The sequence below is a fragment of the Pteropus medius genome, unplaced genomic scaffold, assembly GCF_902729225.1.
Source record: "Pteropus medius unplaced genomic scaffold, Ma_sr-lr_union100, whole genome shotgun sequence".
Lineage (NCBI taxonomy): Eukaryota > Metazoa > Chordata > Mammalia > Chiroptera > Pteropodidae > Pteropus > Pteropus medius.
The window spans coordinates 3,405,640-3,427,847 of NW_024340700.1; the positions used below are offsets into that span (position 1 = coordinate 3,405,640).

A 22,208-nucleotide genomic window follows, 5' to 3' on the forward strand; every position below is an offset into this window, starting at 1 on the left:
TATAATCTGTTTCTAACTCCGTCCAAATCTCTAAAACTCTGCCAGCACTTTTCAGGCCCATCATGTGCTTCTTAGTTCTCCATTTTATGAACACTTGTTATCCCAAAATATAATTATTCCCTCTCTAGCTTTGACAAAATTATACTATTTTTAGCATTATACAGAAATGTGATAAAAGAGAAACTTTGAAGATGCGTTTTAATACGTATTTTGCTCTTTTTTAATCCCCCTTGGGTTAAGAAAACTGCTATCTTAAAAGTTTTAGAAAATTGCTTTAACTTTGTGATAGGTGATAGAAGGTGGGAATGTTCAAAGTTATAGAACAAGGGATTATGGCTTTTTTATTTATTACACTTGAAAATATCACTCACTCACTGCTGCAGTTAGGCACACACAATTCCTGGGTAATAAAGGTTAAGTGCGCATAAATTCGAGATCTGCTTACAACTGACCTTTAGCTATCTTGTTAGCATTTTTGACAGAAACTTAAAATAAGGTTATTCCAAGAAATAATTTGATTCTGCATTCCCAAGTCCAGATTTGTTACGCAGTAATTAATATTTCCCAGCTGGACAGAGCCATCAGTATCTGTAGCAACACGGCAAGCCGTCAAGGTAGTAAAAAGGTGAGCAGGTCAATGGAAAGAGGCTCCGGTGCAGATGCTCAACCTGGAATGTGGTCTCAGGCTCCTCGCTGAAACTCTTGCACTCCTCAGCTTCTCTCTTTGAGAACAGAAAGCCAGCCTTGAATTTAGCTTGAATTTATAGATGAATTAAGGCAGAATCGCCACCTTTATAGGTTTGAGTCTGCCCATCTATGAGTATAGTCAATATATCCATTTATTCATAGACCGCTCTTCCATTTATGCTTGTCAATATCTTTTGTAATTATCTCCGTAAGTCTTACATAATTGTTAGTTTTATTACCAGTGAACAGGTTTGTTTTGCTTCATTGCTTGCTATTGTGAATATTTAAAAGATATTTTCTAAGCTGTTTTTTAATGGCATATAGAAACGCTATTATTTTTAGTGTGTTGATCTTTTATGCAGCAATTTTTCTGAATTCTTTTTCTATGTAAAGCTGTTTGTAGATTCTCTGGGCATGCTATTTGGATAGCCATATCCTCAAATAAGACTTGTTCCCACTTCTCCAATATTCATACGTATTTTTCTTACCTTACTTCGTTAGCTAGAGTCTCCTGTACATTTTGAATAAAAATGTAGGGAACGGTCTTCTTGTCTTCTTTCTAAGCATAAGAGAACATCTCTAAAGTCCCACCGTAAAGTACGATATTTGCTGTACGTTTTTGCTTAGAGTTTCTATTTCTTAATGAGTGATTTTATCAAATAGTTTGCATCTGTTAAGATGATTTCACTTTCCCTCCTTTAAGCTAAAAAATTAAACATGATGTTGAAATGTTCTGATATTTCTGCAATATAGCCTACGTGGCCGTGATTTCAACATCCTGCTGAATTCCATTTTTCTAGCATTTTATTTTGAATCAGTGAGATTGGGCTGTCATTATCTGATTTTAGTATCCAGGTTATGTTAGCTTCACGTAGTGAGTTGTGTAGCTTTTCTTCTTTTTCTATTCTTAAAAAGAGTATAGATAACAGGACATTTTTCTATTTTTTTTTTAAGATTAAGTAATTTCATTGTGATCGAATTGTTAATACGTTATATGTTATTTCCATAATGATTTTCTCTTTGTGAGTTATCTAAGTGTTTTTAAGTTTCTAAATGTGTGGAAGTTAAAAGTTCGGCTGTCTTTTCATTGATGATTTGTTATTTATTTTTTTCAGAAAATGTGGCACGTATGACAGATATTTTGGAGTTTCATGAGGCTTTGTGTATTAGTACTTTTTCAGTCTTGCCAATGAAATAGAATAAAAAGTCAAGAAACAGAACATGATAAATTGAGACTTCTAATCAGTGGAACAATATTCCATAAATACATTGGGAAAACTTAGTAGATACCTAGAAAAAAGCTAGAATTGGAAGCATACCTCACACCTTAAATCAGGAAAACTTACAAGTGGATTAATGATTTAAATGTAAAGAAAAGGAAATTTAAAAAAAACTAGGATAAACCATAATAATAGTTTCTATTCTCTATGCTACAAAATAGAGGAAACCCTTTTGAATGATGACTCAAAATTCAGAATTCATAAATGATGAACAGATTCTGAAACATATAAAGAAACCTGCATGGCAAAAGAAAAATTTGAAACTTCTATCACACACAAATGATGAATCTCCCTAATATAAAGGAGCTTAAAAAAGTCAATGCCTCACTAGAAAAAAAAAAAATGGCAAAGAATACAAAATATAATTCATAGAAAAAGATATATAAATTGCTTTTAAAAATAGCTTTTAAAAGGTGATTATTCTCATAGTAAGAAAAATGCAAGTTAAAACAATACTGAAATGTAGCAAAATACTATAAAATACATTTTACCTATAATATTGTCAGGAATCAAATATGATAGCATTCTCTTTGGACAGGCAATAAAAAAACAGGTACTCTCATTTATTGTTGATTGGATCATAACTTGGTACCATCCCTATGAAGCACCATTTGGAAATAGCTATCAAAATTGCAAATATGTGTACCTTCCATATGTGTACATTCCTCTTCCAGGAATTCGTCCTACATTATACTTATTATTTTACTATACCTTTATTTTTTATATCTTTATTTTTCATGCCTTTATTGCTATACCTTTATTTTCCACTTTTTCCTCTCATTATATTTGGAATGTATCTCTTCTAACTGAAGTATATTTTCTTCTCTTGAGAATCTGTCTTTTAACAAGAAAATTTAACCCATTTATACTTACTATAATTTGTTATATATTTGGATTCATCTTTCCTATTTTCTTCTCTCCATACTGCCCCCGAGACCAGGTGGTATGTTTAATCCCCCTTCTGTTGGATCAGTAAAGCTTTATTCAACCTCTCTACTACATCCTTTTCTCCTGGAAGTTAATTGTATATCTATTCTTTCAACAAGTATCCTTGCGCTTTAACAAAATTAATCGATAACTCTGTCCTCACCCCAGCAATGTAAGGACTTGACTTTGACTCAGGTCACCTTCCTCCCATCTCCTCTGCCCTTTCTTTCTAGCGTGGTCACTTCACTTTGTAAACCCACCATCATTACTATAGTTTTTATTTTTACAGTTGCCGCTTGTTTAGTCGTATCGATTTGTCCCACAATGTGTTCACTGTTGTAGATTAATAGTTATTGTTCTTTCAGCAAGTTGAGAGAATTTTGTCCTGTCTTCTGGACTCATTTTGGTAATAAGAAATATAATTTCAGTCTAAGTTTGATCTTTTACATGTAATCTGTCTTTTGTTTTTAGGTGTTTTTAAAATCTTCTTCTTGACTTTGGAGTTCTATAGTTTTTCTGAACAGATATGCATCTTCAATCTGAAGATTCACATCTTTCTTCAGTTATAAATGATTCTCGACTATGATTTCTTCAATTGCTGCCTTTTGTCCACTTTCTGTGTGCTCTGGAGCTCCCGTGAGTCACGTGTAGGAGCATCTCAGGTCAAGGTTTCTCTGCCATCTTTCCCGCCGCTGCCTTACTTCTTCGTGACGTTTCTGCGTCCGCCCCTCTGTTCTGTGATCCAGGCCCTAATTCTCTATGCGTCTATGAGCAACTGGGATTTTAAGTTAATGACACTAGAATTTTTTTCTAGAAGTTTTACTTGGTTCTTTTTAAAAGTAAAATAGTTGTTTTAAACATTTTTAAATTATTTCTTTTCAGGTTCTATTCTGTTATTTCTCGTTGCCAGTTTCAGAGCTTATTCCCATGCCCACTGGTCTGTCTACCAGCTTCTTTATGATGAGTGTGTTACCACAGTGACTGGTAAATCTTAGTCAGGGTTGCATTTTCTGTGGCAGTGCCAGGATTATGCAAGTGTTAATATATTCGCATTGGTTTTTGTCCGGTCCCCAGAATCGTGGGCTTTTTTTCTCGCCATGGTCTGGGCACAGTTTTTTTTGTTGTTTTTTTTTTACTTCAGATTTGCTTTGGGTTCTGTGGCTCAGAGAAGATTTTTCCCATTTGTAGCTTTGTCTAAACGTGGGCCTTTCTTTGTATTTCCGCAAACTCCCGGGAAGAGACTTTCTGGTCCCCTTTTCACAGGCGGGACAGCCCTTCAGGAGTCCCAGTTCTATGCGAGTTTAGCTGAACCCCCTTCTCTCGCCAAACGCCCTGTGTTCCTGAACTCCTGGGACGTTAGAACCGCGGTCTCGGTCTCGCAGTCTGGGCTGTATCTGGCACCTCCTGGGTCACGTGGCTTCACCTGGACTCTGCCTCTGTGACTCTGGGTTTTGTCTTTATCTTTAGCATTTGAGAATTTCCCGACTTCAACTTTGCACTGAACGCATTTTGCTGGGTTCGTTTTGTTTTGTTTTTTTTTTTCAATTTTGTAGCAGTTTAAAGATCTGTGTCAGCCTTGTCTTTCATCTTGCCTGAAGTCTCCTTCTTTTTTATATTAAAGAGCATTTTTGTTAAAAAGTTTTTTTTGGTTTTTTTTGGCATCAAAAATCTCACGTACATGATTTTAGTTGTATGTTCAGTATCATTGAGAAAAAGTCAAACGACATATTATTTTCAGTTATCCATTATAACCACATCCACACACATTTGAAAAACAGTATTATATCCATTTTTGAAATACGCTATGTGTGCCAGCTGCAGACAGTACTTAATGTCTCTGTAATGTGTAAGGCCTCTTGCAATAACTCGGCAGCTGCCTCAAGGGTTAAAAAGCTATGAGTTAAAGCTTTATTTTACCAACATCATAATAAGTCCAAATGAGACCATAATATATTAATAATTATATTTTTTCAAATTAGTCTGTGATTCTAAGCAAGAATCTTGGACTTATTGTAGGAAACATAATAACATCTTTTCAGAGGTATTTCATCTGATAATGGAAGCGAGGATGTGGCAAGTATAAGAGCAAGTTTCTGATCTGAGTTTTTTTTTTTTTAATGAAAATCATCGATCTCGTTGCGTTTCTGTCCTTTCAGTTCAGGATTCCTACCTTCTACGTTTATTATGGGGATAAAATGTTATATTTAATAGACGAGGTCTAGTTAAAATTTTATTGCTTTTGACCAAAGGTTACTGTATGATTTAAAGATCATACAGTAACTTGTAGGTACCACATGATCTTTAAAAAGTTATAAAACATAATTCCTTTTAAAGAGGAATTCTGTGAGTAGAAGTACTTGATGCTTTTGAAGTTACTATCCAAATAGTCCTCCCTCGGTATATGACCCTGTGACTTTAGCCCGTCTGTAGGGAACAGCCCTCGCTCTGTGTCCCTCTTCACACAGCTCGCTTTTAATTCTGGATTTCTTGTATAAGCTTGGAAGAAAGAGGCTCAAATTTTATAAAAGTTTGAAAAGCACTATTTTTATGGTAATCGTAAAAATAATTAAGTGTAATGTTTGTTATTAAAACAAGTTACCTTAAGAGCAAAGTAATTTACAAAACTGAAAAACATTCATTGTTAAATAAACAGTAAAAATGACCTTTTATAAATCTAAGTGAACAAATGAAGCCCGCAACGTAGAAGAACTCTAAAGAACAGTTGTCACCATGACAAATGTTCAGACAAAGATAAATAATGGATTTCCTAGTTTATCTTCTCTTTAAATTTCGCTTTTAATCTTGACTTATTCTCAACATCTAGATTTTTTAAAAAGCAGATTTTGCTTTTATATATCGATAAAATGTTATTACCAATATGTTATTTATGGATAGACATTCATAGTTTGCTTTTGATGATACTGTAAAAACAGAAACTTTTCCTCCTGAAGTTTTAGAAGTAAACAGAAAAGTAAACCGAGTCCTCGTGATTTCCCGTGAAATGAAGGTGAACAGAAGTATCAAGAAGCCCATCTTGAGGGAGTCTGGGGGGCCGCGTGAAAACATGAAAGGATTAAGAAGGACACGTTGCTAGTTACAAAACAGTCACAGGGATGTGAAGCGCAGCGTGGGGAATAGAGTCAGTAATATTGTAATAACTACGTACGGTGCCAGGAGGCTCCTAGACTAATGGAGGATTCCTTCGTAAGTTATATCGATGTCTCACTGCTACTCTGTATACCTGAAACTAATATGAACTAATATTAAATCAAACTAATATGAACTAATTAAATTAGACTAATATAAACTAATATAAAATAATATTAAATGTCGACTCTAATTGAAAAATAAAATAAAAATAAAGAAAAGCCAAACCTATAGAGATATAAAGTAAATTAGTGGTTGCCTGGGCTGGGATGGAGACTGACTTTAACAGGCATGAGGGATCTTATAGAAATGAAAAAAATATCGTACAATTCAGTAAATATACTGAAAATCATTGAATTGTACATTTACAATGAGCAAATTTTATGATATGTAACTTATACCTCAATAAAGTTTTTTAAAAAGAAGTCCATCCTGATAATTTATTAAAATACTCATAAAATTCTTGAAATGTACATAATTACTGCACTCCTAATGGAGAAAAATAGCATTATATTTGTGGAATGCATAAAATTATAGAATATATACATTTATAGAAACTTACATCTCCTTCATGCCACAGGGTCAGCGTTCAACCCCAGGCCCTCTGCACACTCTGCCATAGTCCCCAGCCTCAGCTATGGGGACAGTCATACATCATCTGTCCATCATCCCTTAGCTGAGTGTTCCTCTCCAAAGTTAACACAGGACAGATTCAAAAGGTCAAAATTAAAATTCAACACATGCTTACTGAGCATTCACCTATTGTGTGTCAAACACCTTTCTAGGCAATGACAAGCCCCTGAATAACAGAACTTAAGAAACAGCCATGAATAAATGATGAAGGCTACAAAGAAAATTAAACAGGGTGGTAGGCAGTGGTAAGAGAGCCTCCCTGAACTGAAATCTAGATGAATGCAGTTGCCTGCAGCTAAGATGTCTGGAGCGGATGGGAACAGTATGTGCAAGGAAAGTCTCGGAGGAGGAATGAGGCCAGACTGGTCTGGGAGACAGAAGGCACCCGTGTCTCCAGAGAACAGTGTTTGCAGGAGGACAGTGTGAAGCAAAGGGACACAGGGACCAAGTCGGGGATGCCCTAGTGGGACTCTGGCCAGGAGCAAGGGGTCAGGACCCAAGTGTATGGAGAATAGAAACAGGGAGGCAAAGGTGCAAACAGATCAGTTAGAAGGCCTTTGCAGCGATCTAGGGAAGGCACGTGGGTGGCTGAGGCTAAGCTGGTGGTGAGCAGTGGTGAAAAGTTAAATGAAATAGAAGCTTGTTTGGAGACAGAATCAATAGGATGCTGATGGATCAAACCCAGAATCTGAAGAAAGGAAGTCAAGGATGACCCTCAGTTTGGTGGCCGTGGTGTCAGGAGGTTGGGGAAAGTCAGCTTCATGAGGTCGACTGTATTATACCGATGAAAACAAAAGGGACTGGAGGATTAGACAAAATTAAGGTTATTGATGACCTGGGTAAAAGAATCTGTAGCAAAACGGTAGAGGGTTAGGTTAAAGAGAGGACGGCCTTCCTGTGGACAACGGTGGGAAAACGGCTGGAAGGAACGTGGCAGAAAAAAAGGAAAATACATGAAAGTCGGATATATTATTAAAAAACAGAGCGCGTGCGCACACACACTCACACACACACACAACCTCTGGATCGCAAATGGAATGTAAGAGGGTTTCCCAAGGCCTCGGCCAAATGCATCAACTGAAGACATGCAAGCAGAAAAGAAAGTCACATATTATCACCCTGTAGCAATCAGAACAACATCTATAGTGTTTAAAGAAGTTTGTGACTTCAAAATATAGCAGCATGTCGTTTTTCTATTGTTAAGGCAGCAGATCTGCAATGATAACATATATGCCCAGTAACTGATAAACAGGCCAGGAAAAGATCTCACCAGAAAAAGACAATTTCTGGTAGGAAAGCACTGCTGTGATCAGTGAGCTGGGAGGAGTTAAAGACACGAAGTGTTTTCTCCTCGGTCTCTCTCGCTCACTCGCTCAGTCTTTTATTAAATTTTGCTTTCTCTCAATTGCTCCCTTTTGTTTTCTCTTCCTTCAGCCTCTCATTTTGTTTTTTCCCCCCCTTTTTAAAAAGGTTCGAAAATAAGAATCGTGTCTGTGCTCAATATTTGTTTTTTGAAGACATTGTAAAATAGGAGAAGAAAACAACTAACTATAAACTAATTAGAAGAGACCCTCGTAAAACATGACGTCAGAGGAAGGGAGCAAAAAGACCGAAAGAGATACGATGGACGAGCAAGTCACAGCAATGTTCATGTTAGTTTAGGCCATCCTGAACTGAATTAATAATGATAAAGAGGGTGACATGAGGATAAACAACAGTTTACTGGACAGTTATAACAGTGCTGAACCTTAATGTGCCCGACAACATAGCCTGAGAAGCAGCACCACGTTTTGTAGTCAGACTGCTTGAGTTCAAATCCCAGCTTCAGAATTTACTGGCTACACACCATAGGCAAGTTGTTAAACCTCCCTGTACTCAGTTTCCTTATATTGAAAATCGGGATAGTAATGATACCTACATCTTAGAGCTGTTATGAGGATTAAACGAACTAATACACATAAATGTTTTTATGAGTGTGTGGTGTCATAAACATTGGCATTTTTATTGTCGCTGTTATTAATTTTATTAGTGCTGTTGCCCCAAACCATACAGAGGAAAAAAATCAACAAAATTCCAAGGAAAATTTAGCATTCAACAGTCTTAGTAGGAGATTTTTAACTTACTTCTCAAAGCAAGGTAAATATGTTTTAAAATGTTTGAGACAGCTGTGAGATAGTTGCAATAAAACGTTTAAACGTGCTGCGTTACCTTTCAAATCATTGCAAAAAAAGTAAATAAGACAATCAAAACTCTAAGTAGAAAGTAAAAAATAAATGAAAAACAACAACCAGAGATCAAAAAAGTAAGATGACAGAGGTTAAACTAGACATATGCATAAATGTGAATGACTTAATGTGTTAAAACAGTCTTAGAACATACTGAGTATACAATTTAATGATTTGCTACTTATAAAAGACATATGTAAACTGCCACAATAGCCAAAAAAAAAAAAAAGAATTAGCAAAAAAAAAAAGTCAACGATGTTAATAAAAATATAGCACAGATGACAATTTTATTATAATGTTAGGTCACAAGATAAAGTTATAGATAACATAGTACCTTTTGTAATGGAGTGATATAGCGATAAATTATTTTTAAATTGTACAAAATAATCTAAAACCTTTTCAAAAACACAAATATCACTGAGAAAACTGATATTGGACACATTACATAAACCCCCTCTCTGAGGGCGTTCATTTTCCAAGCTCCCCCTCAGAGAGGACGTGGACACTCGACTCTTGGCTGCTACTTCCTCGGTTGGCTGGGAAGTTCATGAGCACACTAGAGACAGACCTCTGGCTTGGGGACCTGTAGGACATTTGATTAACTGAGACTCAGAGTGAACACTCAGGACCGTGGGGTGGTTGTTACCAGTTACCCCCCAAAGCAGGCTGGCATGTAGCTAGAGACTCAGGGAACCTCCAGCTGGGAGGTAGCCGTACGCTATAAAACCCCCCTAATATAAAAGGGGGCATCTCTGCATTCCCGATGGGCTCCTCGCGTAATTATAAGGTGATAATTAGAAGCCGGTACGTTCACAAGGATTTGCACACAAGGGAACTTTGCGCCTCTTGCTAGGAACGCTGCGTCCTGTGCTCTGCAGGTGTGCTTTATCCGCAGTCCGAGTCCGGTGGCTTCTTTCCTCCATGACATCGCCATTGCTTCTGTCACCTTGCAGGCGGTAGGTCAGGTCACGGACGCTCTAGACTGTGGAGGACCCAGGATGGCACAAACCTCCGACATGGGAACAGATCTCAACACAGCATCTCGTTTCTCAGCTCTGTGTTAGTTCCCATTTCCTGTTGGCGCTGGGTACGATTGCACGGGTTGGGACAAGAGATCGTGGAGGCACCATGGAGGGCGAAGGACGTGGGAGTGGAAAAGGGTTCTGTCTCTGCTCCCAGAGGAAGCGGACGAGAGATCTGGGTCGTTTTGATTTTGAGGTGTCAGTGGTGCATTCTGGTTCACCCCACCGTGTGTCTTCCCATTTGTGCTTGGCACCCCGACATTCCACTTGTCCAGCGCCAGGGAAGAGCCCTTCAATCATGTTTCACCCCTCGTTCTCACATCACGAGAATACATTATGTGCACACGCTATTAGCTTCTTATGAGAAATTCCAGTGCTAATCTTTCAACGGTTTATTTTTTCTTTTACATTTCATTCTTTCGCACTATGGGGTTCTTCAATTCTTTTCAATGTTGCATTTGTGCCAAATGGTAAAAGTTAATTTAAAAAAATGCTTTCGATGTAGACTATTTATGATTTTAATCTGCTAAGATTTGAAGGTCCGCCATCGTAACCTTCTTGCTGACAAAGGCGTGACGGCATACTTCTGGTTCCCGGAGGAACTGATTCATAAGATCTTCCCGGAATCCTGCAGCCCCTGCCCGTCCTGTGTTGGTGACAGCTTCGCAGCTGGCCCGGCCACTCTGCCCAGCGTCGTTCTCACGTGGCGTTTCTTCTCTCTCTCTCCTCTCAGGTAGAAATCGAGAAGCTGGATTACCACCATTACCTGCCTCTGTTTTTCGACGGGCTCTGTGAAATGGCGTTTCCCTACGAGTTTTTCGCTCGGCAAGGAATCCACGACATGCTGGAGCACGGGGGCAACAAGATTCTCCCCGTCATTCCGCAGCTCATCATCCCGATAAAAAGTAAGTGCGCAGGTGACGGTCGCTGCTCAGCCAGTGCGGTGCCGCTTGTTGACGACTTGCCAATTAAGCAACGAAACACGGCGGACTGAGGCTCTCCGGGTTTTATGGGGATTTTTCTAAATCGACTTATGGGGCCAGACGTCCCAATTCTGATATATTGATACTGCTCTGCGCTGAGCCACACAAATAAGCTAAATGACACTGGGGTTGCACTAATTTAACATTCTCCCAGTAATGACACCTCATTAACACCAACTCGGGCACGCGGAGGTAGATAGAGGGCGTCTCTGTGTGGGTACACTGCCGCTCACTCCCAGGCTTTTGTTGATGACGCTCCTGTCTTTTAAATTACAATATAAACACAATTATGTTAGAGGTCTTTTGGGTCATAGGATTCATAATTTAAAAAAAAACATCTGGAATGGAGAAAACATTAACGTTATTGAATACTGGAGATTTTTAATCTGTGATAGGTTCCCTGGGAAAAGTCTAGAGTAGCCTGTCACGGCCTCTGTCTGTCTGTCTCCACAGTCCCTAAGGCCACATTCTTCTGACAGGAGGCCTTTCGGACTAGTGGTCTGAAAGAGCCCCCTTCAAAACCGTCCCCAAGATTTTCACTTGCCAGAGTGACAGCCTCTAATGGCTCCCAAAAAAAGCCCCTTAGTTGTTCCTCGTCCAGTGTCCCTCACCTTGCTGTCGGAGCCAGCCGACGAAGTAATTGAGGGTACCTGAAAGGGGGAGCATGGACTGAGGAAAAGAAAGAAGACAGACAGAATTGCAGGAAGGATCACAGAATCAAGCTGTGTCTGTGTCCCCGAGTTTATTTAGAACACACTATTTATAACATTACAATAAGAAAGACAGTAGTCAAGAATCAAGGTTAGCCAGATTACTATATCTAGTAGAACAATGAGAGTCTCACAACTCAGAACTCTCTGCTAAACTGTTGCAAGGAATGTGCAGTGACTGCTATGTGAACAGTTACCTCCCAGTTTTTCCCAGCGCTTTACAATCTCAACTTCTTACATTGTTGCCAAGTACACAAATATCCTTGTTCCTTGTTATACGATTTCACATGTCCATAAGTGACTCCCCACACCTTGCTGCCACAGCTGCTGCTGACCCTTGTAGTAGAGCCACCCTACTGGAACAAGACTCTGGGAGTTGCCGCCTGGCCTCTCCCCTCAAGTCCAAATGGCCAGGTCACCCACCTCACCATACACAACTGTGCCCCCAGATTCTGCTGGCACCAAGCTGCCGACCATCACTGTGCAGTGAGGACCGAGAGCAGAGGGTCAGTGCCTCTGAGCACCTCCCTGGGGGAGCCCCACCCGTCAGCCGGAGCTGCCCCAGGCTTTTTGCCCGCTAGATCTGGGCCTGTTGTCCCTGGCTTCACAGGGATGAGCAGGTTCCTGTGTCCCCAACCCCAGATTTGCCTCAGTTCCTACTTCGGAATGAACCGCCTCCCAAGGTGATTGACAGGGGGCCCTGCCTAGTCTCTTAGGGTCTGGGGGAACCCCACTCTCTGTTTCAAGGTTGCTCTCACCATGTGTTTTGATCAAAATAAGAACAAAAGAAGCCAACACTGGGTCACTTTTCACGGTTTGGATTATTTAATTTTATCCGTGGTCCCCTTTTTATGGATTTAAAATTAAGTACCGTTAGAATTCTAGATTTTTTGTGGAAAAGAACATGGAAAGAAAAACAACCCTTTAAAAGGGACTCAACAAACCAGCCGTTCCTCCCCCGAGCAGCCGGCAAGTGACGGGCTGACCTGCAGGAGGGAATCTAATACTGGGCCACAGTGAAACCGTTCGCAAACACGGTTCATCCTAGCACGTCCCGGCTCTTGAGTATGTCGGATTCTAGTGGAAGGGCGACGTGCTCTAAAGGATGACGTACGAGTTTTACTGATAATTGGAAAAGGCCCAGAATGTTCTCCCCAGGAACTGTCTTGGGAGTGCGTTGAGCTTCTCCTCCTGCACACATCAGAGTAGCAACAGAACAGCAACTGTTCTTGTCCTTAAAATCCATGTTGCGATCGCTGCCTTCTCGGGGAGCTCCCCATCAGGGCCCCACCAAAGACACCGCAGGGCAGAGGAAAGTTCTAAGTAATAGTTCGATGATGCGACTTACAATAAAAGCATACCGAACTAGAGCGTTGCAGGCCAAGGTGAATTGATTCTCAGTTTTGTTTGTATTTCACCTAAGTGACATGAGAGAAAAGTGATGTGGGCAAAATTTATACTGGACACATACTAGAGGTCATTTGCTGGCGAGTGAAAATGTTATTAATAACTCAGTAAATACGATTTGTCAGGGAACATTAACCGTATGTGAATTTGATAATTTACGGTTCCGGAAGCAATGGGAATTTGTCTCGGTAGATTCCACTGCCCGCCTTCCTGGTCTCCGATACCGATACCAAATCGAACTTGGCTTCTTTCTTCTCCGTCCCTTTTCATCCCTAAAAGCCAAACTTTTCTCGGGAAGGAATACTGATTAACTCTGCAGGATCATGCAGAGTTCTAGCTCGGTGCAGAAAACATTACGTACAAAGACCGACTGACTCAGGCGAATTCTGGATGAGGCTAATTGATCTAGAAACAGGCCGATGCACATAATTGGCATAACATATGACAGCTGAGTGTCCCTTGTTTTCCGACGGTACTGTTAGGATAATTTTAACTCTCTCCAGGAGCAAAAATTAACCTTATCATCACCAGCTGGCACGTTCCTGAGCAGCTTTTCTCAAATTCTAACGAGTACCCGTGAAGGCAAAGCACGTCGATATGCTCCCTGCAAGGCAGAGAGCTGGGGTAAGCTGCCCATCCGTTTCCAGAATAGGGGGTTTATTTCAGCTCGTTCTAAGAGTGATAATACCAGAATGAGAAACAGACGCATCTGGCTCTGGGGCTTCTGAGATGAAAAAGGGTAGGAAGAAGCTTCCTCCCCTCTTCGGCCTGGTTCCCCGGGCTCCGTAATGGCTGGGGCGGTCGGCGCGCGTCCAGCACCGCGTCCCATTCCTGTTGCTCTATGGCACAGCTACGGGCACTTCCCTTTCCTCCCACCTTCTGATTTCCACCTTCCTGAGTTATTCTGGGTCAGACTCCCCTCCCCTGAATCCCGGTATAAAGGAGTCAGGGTTGGCAATGGAGCATCAGCTGCTGAGGGCGACGGCACCGTGGCATGCAGCATGGGACGAGAGGGAGCCCCCAGCGGTGTCGGCTGCGGGTTTTAGATTTCTACTCGCTCCATCCAGCGAGGGGAGCGTGACCCCACCTGGCTCCGGCAGAGCAGTACTCAGAGGCAGCCTCCGAAGCCTTCACGTCCAACCCAGACAGGGTCTCCGGGGGCGGCCGGGGGTCAGGGAGACACACCAAGAGCGGCCCACGAACTCTGGGTTTGGGACTCTCTCCTCCATAAAAGCAAAAACAATAACACTCTTTGAGAGCTCGTTCCCAGCCATATAGTTTTGATGCAACTGCCAGTCATCGAGAAGTGATCAGAATTCGGCTCTCTTCCCCAAATTCACCTTCTCTCCCCCTCCACCCTTTAAAGGCCAGATCACAGTTTTGGTTAAATCAATAACCAGTTGTTAACACTCTCGTGATCACGTAAATACTGTTCACTACAAATCACATCTTCTGTGGCGACATCGCTTGTCTCTGACAGCTTGTGTTTCTTAGCGCTGATCCCAGCTTCTCATCTTGTTTATTTGTGTGGACTTAATACTTTTGTCACATATTTCAGGATTTAGCAAATGCATATTATTTTCCAGATGTTGAGAATACCAGATAACCCGCGGGTTTTCTTCCTGCTGGAGACATTTGTCCTCGCGCCCTCCGCCTTTCTGCTCCAATCTGGACTCAGTGGCCCGATATTCCTCATTTTCGAAGCTTTCTGTTCTTAAAACTAAGAAGAGAGATGGATACGGGGAGTTTTAGCGATGAGACTAGGCCAGGTGATGTGGAAATAACTACCAGGCTCCACAATCCGAAGCTTAAAACAGTAGGTGACTAAGAGGTCTGTTTCGCACATTGGCCGCGTACCTGTTGCGGGTTGGCGGGGGCCCTGTGCACTGTCCTTGGAGGCCCGGCCTGACGAACGTCACTGGTCATGGCAGCAGCGGAAGCGAGGCCTCGGGGGGCCTCTCTCTGGCAGTGAAACGGTCCGTCCTGGAAGTTAGCACATTTCACGGCTCTTCACTGCCAGCCCCGGGCCAAGGTCGCTTCGGACTTTCTTTCATGCTGTTTCCTGCACGCGCGTGGGCTCGGGCCCCACTGCCCGGCAGAGCCCGCTTCAGCTTGCCGACTCCACGCCTTCGCTCCCGTCCGGGAACGCCTGCTCTCTCACCCCCAGAGGTCCGAACGGCAAGGGACCTTCCAGCTCAGCTCCAGGAGGTGGCGTCCTGTGGAAGCTCTTCGCATCCGCCTTCTCCTCCCTGCCCGCAGCCCCAGGCCCCACCCCGCCACTTTCTCCCGCCGCCCAGAACGTTGTGTCTTCCTCTTGTGCCATTTAGAATATGACGTTAGAAAGGAATACATTCCACAGCCTCGAATGTGCCGGCTACTGTACAGTAGATGCATCAGGACGTTTGCGAAATTAACTTAATCAGGTCCAGAGCTGCCATCCGTACCGACATTTGTGTAGGCGTCATAATGAAAAGCACGAAGTGGCCCTTTGGGCTCGCCGCCGTACTGCGCGTTCCATAAAAACTATCCTGGAAGAACCTCTAATATGCAACAACGAAGAGTCTGGTGACATAGTGGAGAAATTATCGAAGTGGCGAGATTAACTTCTGTGTGTTCAGCTGTATGCTCCCATGGGACTCTTTCCGTGAGCAGCGACACGCGTTTGTGAGGCGGTCTACAAGGGGGCGAGGTGAGCCTGGCTGCCGGACAATTACAGAAATCCCACTGACCTACAAGTAGGTAGGACGCAGGGCGGTGGCCTCATCAGGACGGCTCTAATGAGCTGAGGTCACCCAGCTGCAAAGGACGGACATGGGCAGGCACAGCTGAAGCCGCTTGAACAATACCATTTTCAAAAGCAAAATACTCTTGTTCAAGAACACCGAGTGCAAAAAAATACATACCAAATAAGGATAAAATATGAGAATCCACATCACAAACAAAAGCTGTTTCGAGAATTCTATTTAATTAGAAAGGAGCAAGAACAATGGAAATCCATTATCCTTTGTTGATGATCTAATAATTTTACTTATATATATTGAAATTTTCTAGGTAAATTCTTTTAAAAGTGACAATAACTATAAAAAGTAACAATTTCTAATTTAAGAAGAAAATATCTAATTTGTTTTGAGATTATGGGAAAGAGTCTGTTACTTAGGATTACTTTGGTTACAAAATGCAGAAAGAAAATTGAATCGAATTGCCGGAAAGAGCTAGGCTCGCCTCGTCTCCTGAGGATTTCTGCTTGTTTCAGGTGTGGGGTAATCTGGTGGCTTCCCAGAGCCACTCTGTGCCCTGTTTTACGCAAGGTCACCTTACGGAGCTGGCTCTCTTCTTGGCTTCAGGATGCTCCAAGCAGATCCTGGGACTACACGTTACTTATTTACCCCTGGATTAAAGATCAAGTATCATTGTCCCTGAATTTCCAGGAAAAAGTCAAGGTTTCACCATGATCCCACCAGCGAGGGGCTTCTGCCGGGCTTTGAACTGTGTTCACGGGAATGGAACATACTAGCTCGGCTAACCTGGACCGTGTCACCTGCCCAAAGTACAGGTCAGCACGAGAGAGAAGAGCAGGCCTCCCAAACGCATGAGACTTCGACCGCAGGCTCAGGCGTGCGGACGACGGGGCGAGCTCGGCCAGTGGGCTGTGAGTGGGAGCGATGCGTGTGCTCTTCCAGGCACGCCATGGGGCCCGAGCGCTGTCCCCCAGCTCTCCCTCCTGCTCCGCCCGCACTGACCCGGGTAGGGTCCACCCGGAGTGAAAACGGCCCTTCTCTGTGCCAGGCCACCGAGATCTGAGGGCTAACCTGTGCCTCAACGAATTCACCCTATGCCGACCAATTTGGATTCCCAAATGAGAATTCATAGCTATTGAGGGAAATCGAATCTGAAAGCCCGAAACATCCATTTTCTGAGGAGCCTTCCGTGGCTGATGCTGAAGACCCCGCTTCTCCGGCCTCCGGGAGAGCTGGCGTGTCATGGGAAAGGCGAGGCCGGGCCCTGGCCACCGGGGCCGGCGACCGTCTGCGCAGGTCAGTCCATCTCCTTGAGCTCAGGAGTTGAGTTCACACTCCCAGAAGAAGGACATTCCCAGGCACTGTGGAGAGCTGTCGTGATCCTTCGGCGAGGTCGTGGAGAAATGCCTAGGTCAGGTGATAAGCGGCTCTCAGGACGTGACACCTGCTGTGCTGTGCTGGGTGCGAGCGGTGAGCCGGGCGGGGCCGTGAAAGCCAGCTCAGCTCAGCGGTGCTGGCTGCGCCCCCTCCCCGCTCCGTCCAGCACCTTCCCACTTTGCATTCCCCGTAGAGAGAGTCACATTCTAAAAGCCGGTGTCACTCTGCGTGAGGTCCCGTGCAGAATGATGTGTTGGTAGAGGGAAATCTCGGGCAGAGGCGAGACATCGCAGAGGCGTTTGAACGGTCCTGGGCCTGCGAGGTGGGGACCCTGTCTGAATAGGGACGATGAGTCGGAGCGATCTGAGACAGAAATGATGGGAAGGGAGATTACAGCTGTTCAGGCCAAAAAGGTATAATTGAGTCAAAGGGAGAAAGAGCTGGAAATAGCAGTGGTGCATTTCCAGACTGGACTCACCACCTGCTGGCTGGCCCTTCGCTATCCTCCAGTAAACAGACAAGCCGTGTCGCTCTCCCAGGGCAGCCCGATGGCTCAGAGCAGAGTTTCGGAAGCCAGACCGACCACCCGGTCAGCGCCCCACCTCGCCACACGGCGGCCGTCAGACGAGTAGACCCCATAGACGCCCAGGCCCCATTTATAAAACTGCGACAAAGACGCGCCCGCCCCGCGGGTTCCGGCAGTGGCTCCGTGAGCGAATGTCTTTCAGGCTCTCGGCAGACAGCGCACGTGGTGCGTGGTGAATGCTGACTGTCGTCGCTATGACACCAGCGGCATCGCCGCCATCGTCATTCTCTGTCTGGATTATGGCAACAGTTCTTAGTCGCGCAGGCTAAAACCTCACGCGGGAAACCTCCCTCCGCCCACAGGAAGCCTGGGGGACACTCCCGCAGAGCATCGCTGGCTTTTTCAAGAACCAGCTGCATCACGATGGCTCGTTCCTGAAGCACAGCCCACTTAAGCTCAGGACGCTCCAAGCGCGGATCTGTGCAGCTCGGAACACTTCCCGCGTGTGCTCCGCGTCCGGCCCCGACGCGGCGGGTCGCTGGGAGGAGTGGGCTGTGACCGCCCTGCACGTGGGCCTCGGGCTCCTGCAGACCAGATCCCGCTTCCATGAGCCAGCCACGTCCTTCTGACCACTCATTCCTCCCTGTCCCCCACGGGGCTAACAGCGACCGCCCCACGGCATGGAAGGGGGGGTGGGGCATGCGGGCAGAGCCCAGGGCCCGGCGCCACACGAAGGCGGCGAGAAGGCATCTCTCTCGCCCCTTTGGTGTTCCATCAAGGTCGTGTGTCGGCAGGCGTCCCAACTTCGGGTCACCCAAACCCTGAGATTCCTATCCATTAACTTCCATCCAAGTTAAGATAAAAAAACATTAGATGGAAAATGGACCGGGCCAAGTATCCACCTCTCCAGTGTCCCAGGAGAGACAGTACGGGCTGACACCGAACCATCAGAGCATATTACTTGCGTTCAAGCATTCGCGCCCTTAGAAAAAGAAGAGGCCTATCTCTTCCCCCGTTTCTGCACCTCGCCCGTGGGAGAGGTCCTGCTGGGCACCTGGCCGGCGGCCTCTGTTGGTGACCCGCTTCGTGAGTCAACTTACAAGAGCCCGTGAGGTCAGCTTGGCTGGCTCAGTGCAGGGAGCTCCCTGTGGCCCCCGCTAAGCGCTGCTGTTTTCCTGGGAGCGCTCACATCGCTGGCTCCGTCAGCCCCAGAACGGAGCCAGGTCTTGCTGGCAAGCCTGGCAGGGTGTCGTGCTTCAGACTCGTTCTTTGGGGAGGAAAAGCCTCTTCTTCTTGGAAACCGATACGTTTACTCACTGTTGTTTCGTAGCCCAGCTCTCAGCTTCCCTGTTTTGTGGGGAAAAAAGCCTGTGCGTATGACACCTTCACACTGCGATTCCTCTTCTGTCTTAAAGCTGTGGCAGATGTAGAGACACCTTTCTCAACCGGAGGAAGGAGCGGAGCTGTAATTCAGAGAAGCCGCGCCGTGAGCACGGTGCCGGGGCTGCCAGCCACTCCTTCGAGCTGAACCGAGCCAGCGGTCCAGGGACAGGGGACGGAAAAGGAGCGTGTTGGCTCGCTCTGTTCTTCAGATTCCTCCGTGTCTAGAATGTTGCAAGTTCTCGACACGTGACGCTATGGACTGTGTCGCTGGGACCATTTTGGAAACTGAGTAATGCCATCCTTAAGACTAAGGACGAGACGGTGGGAAGAACAAACCCTTTCACCAAATGCCAGATCGTGTTCTGTGGTCCTAAGGTCGGAAGATATTCTCGTGTGTAAAAAAAAAAAAAGTGAAAAAGTTAACCACTCATAATGACAAAGCTTTGATGGAAAGATCTGAATTGTGCATAAAGATAGTTCCTTTCTGTACGGGATGAGAGGGGGAAAAAAAAATGATGCTTTTTGAATACAGCACTTACTGGAAAACAAGAATTAAAGAAAACACTGTAACCCTTATTATAGGCTTATCCGTGCCCGTAATAGCTGAGCTAACTCTACGACACTTTAATTGCCCAAAGCGTGAGAATTGAGACTATGTCATATCTATTTGCACAGCACTTGAGTTCTGTTTTGGAAGAAGAAAAATTCCAAAATTTTGAAGCCTAAATGTGGTTTAAAATCATAGTTTGGTTTATGCTGTTCTGTAATTTAATAAATTGTATGGTTAGTGCCTCTAAACTAGCAAAATGTATGTCCATTTTAATCTAATTCAACTAACATGATATTGGGCACACAATCTCAAATATTAATTAGTTTAGTATCAAAAAAAATAACACTTAAAATACTTTAAGACATCTAGAAAACGCAAATTCCTAGAGTCAGTAAATTAAAGGTTACTAGGGGCGGAGAGGAGGGAGACTGGGTGGTTTTGCTTAATGGGTGTGGAATTTCTGCCTGGGGCGATCAAAAGGTTTTGGGAAAACTTAGCCGTGATAATTGTACAACACCTTGAATGTAATTAATGCACTTAATTGTACACCTAAAATGGTTAAATGACAGTTTTATTATGTATTTTACGCACTAAAATAAAAATAAATCATTTAAGATGCAAAATAAATAAGAATGATTTAAAAACTAGAATGCCTACTCTAAGCATTATAGCACGATATTTTCTTTTAGAAATTTTGGCCTCTGTCATATGATCAAAAATAAGTATTAGAAAACAAAGATCAACTTAGTCATGTTTTTTAATATTACTTATAAAACACAACCGAATTTGCTCAGAAACAATTACAACCAGTAAGGAAATTAATTTAAGTTATAAATAAATATATGAAATTCATATGCTTTTCTGTATTACCAATTATTTTTAGAAAGCATATGGGGTTAAAATGATCTTACATAAATTGTAAAAAAAATATGAAATTCCTTTGAATGAACCCCATAAAATTATGCAAAATCTACATGAATACTATTAAGATTTTCTAAGGAATTTAATTAAAAACAAGAAAAATTGAAGAGATATATGTTTCTAATGGAAAGATTCAATAGTAAAGATGATAATTTCCCCCAAATTATTCTCCAAATGTATTGGAATTTATATCAAACTGCTAGGCATGTTTTTTTAACCTGATGGAATTGTTTTAAAGTTTGTCTGAAAATATTTATGGTTAAGGATAATCAAGAAAATATTGAGAAAGAATGAGGAGATCTTCATGAATTTTGCTATATTAAAGCATTCTTATAATCATGAAGAATAATATTTTTAGGGAAACATGCAAAGTGTAGTTATAATTTTTTTTAAGAGCAGTGTCAAAAGTATGTTTTTTTTAGCGGAATAAAATCCTATGTTTACATATGCCTATGGAAAAGGTAGTATCTACTGTTAGCATCTGAATATCAGTATTTTCTCTGTTTACATTTTATTCTATAAAATAAGATTATAGTGGAAATATTCTTTATAACGTACTTCTTTACTCACCTCTATCTTATAAACATTTTCCTATTATTAAAATATTTTTTTATTCGAAGACTTTAATAACTTCATAATTTTCTATTGTATGAATATACTAGACTTTACTTAAATAAGCCATTGATTTTGAAACATTTAGATTATTTCTAATTATAAATAAAAATACTTGTACCATGCTTTCCTATAACCCTTTCTGCACAGCTGTGTAATTCCTAAGACTAAATGCCCAAAAGTAAAATTGCTGTGTCAAGTGTTTTATGCATATCGCTATAGAAAGATTGTGATGGTTTATAAAAAGGAATCTTTGAGAGTGCCTCTTTTCCCAAACCTGTTTCCACATTGCTTATTAAATTTTTAAAAAACTTTTGTTAATATGATATTCAAAACTATAAAGTAGTACTTTATTTCATTTGATTATCAGTGAAGTCAAAGATTCTAGAATAGTAACTATTCATTTGTATTTAATAATTCATGTATTATCCGGTCATGTTATTCTTTGCTCCTCTTAATTAAAAGATTCGATCTTTTTTTCTTTTTTTTTTTTTTTAAGGCGAGGCAACCAAGGGTTGCCAACCCTTGTTTCGCCTTAAAAAAAAAAAAAAAAGAATAAGATTGCAAGGACCCTGTCATCTTATAATCCCTTATTTTTTTATTTTTTTATACCTACAGCACCTGGTCTTCCTAGTAGAAGATTCAATCTTTTATTGGTTTGTGATAGCTATTTGTGTATCAAAGATATTAACATGTGTAGCATATGTGAAAAATATCTTTTGAAATTTATTGTTTGCTTTTGCATTGTTTGGTGTTTCTAGTTTTAAAAGAAGTAGAAATATTTCCATTTTTCCTGATTCCACAGTAGTGAATCATATCTAATAGTAGAAAATGTTCTCACTTTGCAAAAATTATAGCAAGAATGGATTTATGCTTGAGAAAATCGTACATCTACTTATAACAATCTAAGATGAATAAGTTTTACCATTTTGACTTTAAATTATACTTCCCTTATTCTGCAACAATTTCTATATATCTGGAAGCTCTGTCTTGTTGATTATACTTGAAGGCAGTAAGAGGTACAATAGAAATCCAATTTTCTGAATAGAAAATTTCCACTAGTTGATCTATAATGTCAAT

The 22,208-nt window shown here is 42.3% G+C and overlaps 1 protein-coding gene across 1 annotated transcript in view; it reads left to right on the forward strand.

The window, feature by feature from the left end:
• PACRG (parkin coregulated) overlaps window positions 1-22,208 on the forward strand; it is a 432,037-nt gene that overhangs the window by 215,749 nt on the left and 194,080 nt on the right. The window contains exon 3 of the mRNA XM_039881247.1: window positions 10,655-10,826. Coding sequence (XP_039737181.1) covers window positions 10,655-10,826 — 172 coding nt within the window. The remainder of the gene's footprint in view (window positions 1-10,654; window positions 10,827-22,208) is intronic.